This window comes from Akebia trifoliata, chromosome 11, assembly GCF_017979445.1.
Source record: "Akebia trifoliata isolate Shusen 1 chromosome 11, ASM1797944v1, whole genome shotgun sequence".
NCBI lineage: Eukaryota > Viridiplantae > Streptophyta > Magnoliopsida > Ranunculales > Lardizabalaceae > Akebia > Akebia trifoliata.
Window position 1 is genome coordinate 363,759 of NC_141385.1, and position 8,857 is coordinate 372,615.

The 8,857-nt window shown below is 35.2% G+C and overlaps 1 protein-coding gene across 1 annotated transcript; it reads right to left on the reverse strand.

The window, feature by feature from the left end:
• Window positions 1-1,115: 1,115 nt before the first annotated feature.
• On the reverse strand, window positions 1,116-8,613 carry NAR1 (ferredoxin hydrogenase). The gene is made up of 11 exons (XM_086417452.1): window positions 8,151-8,613; window positions 7,581-7,663; window positions 6,856-7,009; window positions 6,376-6,562; window positions 5,281-5,407; window positions 2,920-3,085; window positions 2,767-2,816; window positions 2,471-2,642; window positions 2,071-2,197; window positions 1,876-1,967; window positions 1,116-1,614 (listed from the first exon to the last, which is right to left on the reverse strand). Exons 1-11 carry the CDS (start codon window positions 8,265-8,267, stop codon window positions 1,462-1,464), a joined length of 1,428 nt encoding a protein of 475 aa, XP_086273578.1. The 5' UTR covers window positions 8,268-8,613; the 3' UTR covers window positions 1,116-1,461.
• Window positions 8,614-8,857: the final 244 nt, after the last annotated feature.

The window sequence follows — 8,857 nt, forward strand, 5'->3', positions numbered from 1 at the left end:
AAAAACTCCTTGTTCAATTTAGCCCAAAGAGAACATTAACCCTAGTATCTCCATATATAACTTGTGGTGTACCCTGAATTTGTACAAAACTCCAATCATCTTCAACCTCTAGGGTAAATTTGTTTTATTCTTTTTCATCTTCAAAATCCTCTCTCCTTCAACCTTCAAACCTCACGAACAAGATTTGGATTTTCCTTGAGGCAAAAGCCAAGATAAAAAAAAAAAAAACTGTTTTGACTGGCGGTTGAAAATGGCATTTAGGTCACTTTTAAAATAGTCTTCTTGAGTAGACAGAGGTCAAATCAGTTTGCGAGGTATCTCAAATATTCAATGAAACAGGGGTGTATCCAAATCACCCTTTCGAGGATGAAAAAATTGACCAAATACAGGCCGTTAAATTATGGATAAGCGAGGTCCATCGGTGTCTATATTGGCCATAACGATGATAGGGCCCACGCTTAAACCTCATGGAAGCGAATTCAGATGAGGAGATTCCATCCAACGTTCATAAATTGTTGATTTGTGCATGGTAGTCCTTTATGAAAACAACTGCTTTGAACCATGGTTTTAAAAATCATCCAAGACCGAGATGGATTGTCGTCTCAAATCTGATGCCTCTTAAAAGTGAGTCGAATGTGTCATTCTTGAACAAGACGACTCGAATAAATCAGAAAACTCATCCGATACAACTCGGTCTCGTTCATAGATGAGACGTCAAAACAAGTTTTACAACCATGCTTTGAACATTTAAAGTTCTGATTTTTTTAAATAATAATTTAATATCTTACTGAAAAATCCTTAAAAACTTCAGGTTCAGCAAGATTCCCACAATAGTTGGGAGCAGAAAACCAATTTTACCGAGCATGACAGTAAAGCAGCTCATCTATCCTCTCTAAGACACCCATCAAACATATAACTATCACTTCTCCAAGTAGAGAAATCATATTCTCATCTCAATTTATTAGGAAGAGAACAAAGATTGAACATTAAAGCAAATAATTCCATTAAAAGGCCCAAAGGGTTTCCTGCTTACAAGGACCTTTTTGGTACTTCACACTCGAATTGAACTTAAATCAGTGGCGATTCCAACTTTGGTACGTTGTAGCAAGAAAATGTAAAGAATATGAAATGTGTACACAAATGAACTAAGAAATAATTCTGACATGCATCTAATTCCTCTCTTTAACAGCAAAAGAGAATATTTCGACACAATATATAGAATATACAATATTTCTAGGTAAACAGGATGTATAATAAATAAGTAAATACAGATCAGCTTGAGTAGCTTGCCTCTCAAAATCGGTGACTAATTCCCAAGTACCGTAAAACCAAGGATATTACGATGAGGTATTGTCAAATGCAGCCAGAGCCAGCATCATGAATGGCTTCTCTCGAGTAGAGATGAAGTGAAGACTTAACACTCATTGAGGAATGGAATGAACGTAGATAGCATGGAATATCTCACCAATTGTGCAGTTGAGCAGTAATGCTCTTCACCATGGGATGGTATTGTGTGTGTATATGCTTTTTAGCTTTGTCCGAACCAGGTTGGTCCAGCCATTCATCATATAAGCTCTTTACTAGGGGATTCTCAAAAGGGTCAGCAACCAAAACCTGTAAAACACGAGAGAATATCTATTGATCACTACTGATGCTGAACATCTTGTAAGAGTGAAGAGGCAACCATAAATCATAAATGATATGCCCCCTTTTACACACAAAAAATAATAATAATTAAATAATGCAGATGCTTTAATCTGATAAAATTATAAAAGGAATATGATAAAATTGCAAGAGTTCAGATAAAACAATAACGATTTCCAATAATAACCAAAATAGATGAGAAAAAGTTCAAATCTCCAACCAGAGACTTACATCTTCCATGTACACAGTTTCTAATGACTGAATTAAATCCTTTGCAGATTGCCCCTCCTTTGGTTTGATTTGACCTCCACCATTTAAGCAACCTGTAAGTGAAAATATCCAAAAAGTCCAAATGCATGTTCCCAATTTCAGTTCAATACTAACATTTTGATAGTTAGCATTAAATTAAATTAATAAAAACCATACCCGAAGGGCATGCCATGACCTCCAAAAAATGATAATCACATTTCCCGATCTTAATTTTCCTCACAATGTTCTGCAGATTCCGGAAGCCATAACAAAGTGCAAATTTCAAAACTGTTTTCCCCTCCACCTGCATTAGTAGTGGTTTATCTGATATGTTACACACAAAGTAGAGCAGCACATGAGCATTAGATTACATGCCCATTCCTACAACGAAATGACAGGACACCTGATCTGTAATCTATTATGACAATATAACAATGGCATAGAGGTACACAGTGCTCAATCACTGCTGTTGCACATCTACCTATATGTCATTGGTGAGCAGTCCTAGAGGCCTACTTGATGGGGGTCCCTTGTATTTCCTTATATATAAGAATAGAAACTGAAGTACCGCACTTACTTCTAGAGTCACTTCCCGGAAATCTGAATTCCGTATTACTTTGAAGTCAAGAGGGCCTTTAATTTCGGATCCAAATAGAGTTTTAGCAGCATGGCGGAAAATTGTCTCTGCATAACCTCCTGAACTTCCACTAACCCCATAAAGATGTCCTTCTTCATCAACATTTGTTAGCCTGCACACAGAATTACCACACGGTAAATTTTTCATTAGATAAGTACATGATTCAATGGGAATTCTCAGGAAAACAAATGAGTTGCTTGCCTTAAAAATAAATAATAATAAAATGAGTTACTTACAGTCCATCCAAAGGAGACTCTTCCAGGGCCTTGAAATCTACAGATTTTAACTGCAGCAATCCAATGAAAAACACCATGTAATCTTTAGCTATATAATTTACTAACATGGAAGTTTTTCATAAAAGAAGTAGGAACTTTGGCGCTCCCTCATACCTGTATCAATTCCAAAACCTCCCCAGATGTCAAAACTGAATCTACCTCTGTAATCTCATTGACAGTTTCTCCCTGAGGGTCCACTGAAAAGATAAAATCATCCCTGGCAGCTTCAAGCTTCTTATCATAACAGGGCATCACACTCACATGGTAGACTTTGTCCAGCCTATCAAATATCACCAATTGAATTATTGAAACATAAAATCAAGAAAGCATTTGAAGGTTTAATACAATTCTTAAATTTGACTGTTTATGTTATTGGCTGAAATTTAGCTCAAGGACAAAATTTGATGATCGATTATGAAGCAAAATCAGAAAGGAAAAAAAAGAAAGAGAAATAAACAAATAAACAAATTTTTGGATAAGTAAATAAAATCCAAGAATTGAGAAACCAAATGGGTAAAAAGAAATCAACATGGCTAGCTGCACTGTTTCAAGGCTTAAAAAATCCTTCCCACTTTAAGAGTTTCAAGCAAATATCCATATTTAGTCAGAAACTGCACTTGAACATAATGATTTTTTTGCCATGCTGATGATGAATTAAGTCATTGTATCGAGACTGCAATAGTACTCATTTAATGGATTCAGAACACTGAATCACCAACTTGAGCCATTTACATCCTTTGACAATACTATTTGGCACATCATTATAACACTCCCATGTTTGCACTTTAAGTAGTAACACTAACACCCACCTGTATTTGAGAACTGGAAATAACTAAAATACCTTAACTTTGTTATAGTTTTGATTTTGATTAGTATTAGTAGGCAATACCGCAACAGGAGGATCTCCTGAAATTCTTTACACACCCATGTGATGCAGGAGCTGTAGCAAATGAGAATGACTGAAATCCCTAACATTCTAGGCTATTCTAGACCTCATAACCAGGCCTGATATGCAATAAAATCTGGGGAATTTATAAGGTCATGATCCAACCCATTAGCATCCAATATTCTAGAGCCTCGCCACCAAATCAAACCATCGAAACTCTAAAAGCCAAATTTGTACTACCTCCATCATCCCCCAAAACAGCCCTATAACATCAGTGCTAAAATTCTTACCTTGATAAAATCATCCTACCACAAACCGTATCCCTAAAACCTATTTTTCAACCCATGAACCTCGACTTCCAACACCTTAAATCCTACTTAAAGCAAACCTTAGGTTGTTCTACATCACCATGTACTTGTTTAGTTTTAATAGAGTTTTAAGAATTCTATATCTTTGGGTGCAAGGATGGCCGATGTGTGTGTTCATCGTAAGGTTGTGTTGATGCAATGCCTAACTTAAGACTCATTCTAAACCTTAAATCTTTGTTGTTGTTGTTTTTATTTATTTTGGATAAATAAAACCTTAATCTTTCCTAGAGAAAGTGATTTGTCTCATGTCCTTCTTCCTCTTGTTTATTCTATGTTTAAAGCAATGTAACAATAACAACGCTTCTAAGAATTTTGTCATGTAGTACATGTATCAACACATGGACACAACCTGATACACAGCTTAATACATAAAGTAGAATCACCCTTTATTTTTTAACTTAAAAAAAAAATTATGAAAGACTCGTACACTAACTGATTAAGAACCACGGTTTTATTTTAGAAATCTATTTTTACTAACTACTAAGTTATGGTATATAAAACTGTGTTCTCTTCTCATATATTTCCTTCCTTGTATTTGAAAAAAAAAAAAAATAACTAACTTAAATACAGCAGCTTCCTTCATTTTTTTCTTGATAGGTATATACATCTCTTTCATACTGTGAAACACATCCACAGGTGCATTGGCATGTCAAGTTCTCAAAGACATCGTGCCAAACACCTAGTATCCTTGCCAGACACCAACATATTGACATACGTGTTTGTTTCCTTTTACAAGGACTTTAAGCAATTAATCATTGGAGGATCTGTCTACGCCTGTCGCTCAGTCAGTTAATAGGCAACATAAAAGAAATGGAATTCAGAATATCAGTGGATAGGTTTCATCCCAAGTCTCAATACCCTTACACCTAAAACACTATTTTCCTAAATCCATCAGTTCCCAATCCCCATTAATCCCAGTCAAATCCCATACCTCTCCAGCCCCTTACCAATAACTGAACCTAAAATCATCCCAATTTTTCCAACCTTAAAACCCTACTCCTCCAAACCTCACATTGTCGCCATCAAACTCTGCTGCCCAGTTTCAATCAGCAACTCAATTTGAGGTCTGGTTCAATCTAAGAGTCCTATAGATCAAACAAAGGTGTGAAAACCATACTGCTCCGACATCAATAAGTACTAGAAAATCACTTCGTATCATAAACCTCATAATAAGAAACTTTGTAGTGATATCCAATTGAATAAGGACTAAGAAGAACTCACGCAAAACCCATTTTCTGGCAAATGTGATGCTTGATTGTAGTTCCAATTGCTTGTTGGGGGCTCTTCACAGAGGAAATGTAAGGCAGAATATATGATCCAAGTGTTTTTTCAGCATAGCATATCCAACCTGAATCACTAGAAAGATTATTATCCAGCACACCATGAAAGGAATCAAGTTCCACCTAAACTACCATTCATTGTAAATGTACACACGACACAAGTAACAGGATATGATGATACCAAAAAATCCATTTCAGGGATTTCAACTTCTCAGGTAATAATAAGAAATAAACAAAGAATGGGAATTATCATCTATAAGATGTCAATTCTACAAAGCTAGGAAGTCACCAAGTAAATGAGAGTTATCAACACTTGCAATGTTCAGCATTTCTAAAAGGATAATGGATACAAAAGTTAAGTATAAATACTTATTTGTTCCTTTTTTACAACAATGAACCCTTTTGAAAGTCTCCATATACAAAAATTAAAATCATAGACACTACTTTCTTTTTTTAGCTATTAAGTTATTTATGTAAGTTCTTCATAGTCACAGAATTATGCATGAGACGAATGTAAGATAAACCAAGCCGATATGCCCGATGCTTTAAAATAGTCATCACATACATAAAGTGTTCAGCAGTCAAAATTGGGAGTTGAACACTCCCAATGATATGACAGGACCTGCACCTGATGAGATACTAAAGAGAAACTGTGCCCCTTCAAGAATAAGTTTAATAACAGTGAGATAAAAAAGGAACAGGTTTACTAACAGTAACATTATAAAATGGAGAAAATAACAATAGAAGACTCTCCAAGAGGACATCCTGGACATTTTGGGGTGGATGTTTCTTTGGAGCTAGCTGTCTAAGGAGTTTGAGGGAATCTTCTTTGAGGATTTTTTCTTTAAGTGAGATGCTCTTTGCTTTGTTTAGCTTGCCTTTGAGCTAGCCATTTGATTTTTCACTTTTTTTGCTTTTCTTGTCATGTATTATTTGATTTCTTTTCTCGCTTGTATTTGGGGCCATCTCAGCAACATCTCCTTTCTTTTTTATAAAATTTTATTCTTATCAAGAAAAAACAATGGGCGTAGTGTACCTGGACATGCTGATGAAATCATAGGAAGAGATGATTTACAGGCTTCACCATTTACTGAATGGTATTGGTTGTATCGAGCAACAAATTCATTACAAGATTCAATAAGTGATAAGTCTCTACTGCAGCTGGTATCAAATACAGCCTTTACCCCCAAGGACTTAAAAAAAGTTGTAAGTTTCTTAAAAACCTGAAATAATATAAAGAAACTGTATTAGCAAATGCACATGTTTCCAATGTTACACAAATATTTTCCAGAAAGAATAGATCCATATGTATCATAAAAATAAAAATAAATGTTCGCATAATTGCGAATAATAAATGGTCGATAAGAAGCAGAATACTTTTTTTTTCTTGAGTTAAAATACACAACTCCCCAGGATAAGTGTTCAAACCACAAAGTCATATTTGTTATTTCCAAGAGACAGAACCAAAGTTATTAAAAAGTAAGAAATGAAAGAATAAACCACAAAATTGTTTTACCTGAAGTGAAGAAAGGCCAAAGTGAGCAGCTAAGGAAGCCCTTGACTGGGGAGAGAGGGAGACAATAAGAGTCTTTCCCAAATTGATATTTGAAAGGAACTCATCCAAGCTTTGCTTCTCAAGCATAACCGTTTCTGCGGATGTTATGCAGCCACTGTGTGGTCACAATAAAAATTATTTATATTCTTGTACCTTTAAAAACAATTTGGAGACAACATTCCATAAATAAATAAGTGAAATAGTTCCAAAATAATAGCTCATAAAAGCCAGTGTTCCTAGTCTCAAGGACAAAAAGTTGCAGCAAATGGAAGAGCACATTCTAACTGGAAGAAGGCGAGGAACTAACACTTAGCGACACAAAACACCTTTACCACATGGACAGAAAAGTGATACCCAATATATAAAAGATAATGCTAAAGTAACATCGTGGGGGACATCATGGTGTCAGAGTGAGATCTCAATGAAAAGCATCTATGGTTCCTACACACTTCCACGTCAGAAATGTCCCCTGCAATGTTAATCTAGCACGACTCATATATAAATTACTCAAAGTACAGCACATTCTGTATGCTTTCATTTTTTTTTTTTTTTTCATTTTTGAATCTTCTGCAGAACAGGTACTATAGCAACAATATGAAGCGATGGCAACTTTTTTGATGCATTTAAATTAGAAATAGATGGATACAATAAATAATCTTCATAATAGATAAGAAGAAATTCACTACCTGCATGCTAAGCAATCCTTCAGTGAAATTTTAACTGGTTCTGTAGTTGATGGTTTGATTGGAGGGGCAACCTTTTCGTGTTTCTGTAATATAAGATTGAAGTCAACCAACTCAAGTTATTCCAAAATGATTGAAAATTCATATAAACCAACTTCTCCCCACTTAAAACAATGAAATATGAGTTAAAAGTGGTTTCATTAATGCAATTTTAAATCTTAATTCCACTACCATAGCTTTCCGCATTCTCAAACTCTACCAATAAACAACAACATAAACAGAAAATCACAAAGTTTTCTCAATTTTTATTTTTTCACATTTATCACTCTTAGATTTCTGACTTAACTTTACAGCACTTCAAATTCTACTTAAAAACCCAACGTATAGAAACCTCACTATAAACAGAAAAGCAAAAAGTTCTTCACTTTTATCACTCTTTAGATTTCTGACCTAACTTTACAGCACTTCAAATTCTACTTAAAAACCCAATAACAAAAACAAATAACACTAATTATAAATTCTTCAATGAGAACTTCAGCACCAAAAGCATAAAAGACCAAATAAAATCGTCACCTCTACTCTTTCCTGCTTCGTCGCTGTTGCCTTCAAAGAAACAATGCAAGCTTGCGAAGGTGCGATGTAATCGTTGAGATCGCCGATCCTTAGAGTTGGCGAGAATTTTTCCGACATCTCGGAAAAAGAAAAAAGAAAAAGAAAAGAAGATTTTTTTACGAAAGAAAAACCAAAATTTCAGAAGATGAAACTTTGAATTTGATTTTGACCTTCTGTAACGAAACCTGGTTTCGAGAATTACAGATGAACAGAGATAAAATTAGAAGATTTAGGGTTTCTAAAGCTCTTAATTGACCAAAAGAGGAAAAAAAAAGGTGCAAAAAGAGGGGGAGAGAAACCAGATTTGAGGATTTTTAGGGATTTGAGAGGAAATAAGAAACGAGGGAGAGAAGGTCAGTCAATCGAAGGCGGCCTATTTACAGGTTTTCCAGAAACGAAGAAACATGCCTGTTTTTTCTTCTTTTTTTCGTTTATCGTGCGCACCCCTGTGAAATATAGCATGAGTGAGAATGGCGGTTTCATACGTGTGTTGCCTCGTCAGCATTGGAGCACGAGTCGAACACACGACTTAAATTGCTTAGAATCCACAAAGATTGTGTACTCTCGGGTTGGCAATGGATAGGATCAGTAACGGATTCGTATCATACCATTACCGATCCGATTGAGATTTTATTTAATCCAAAACCAATCCGATCCAATCAATCACT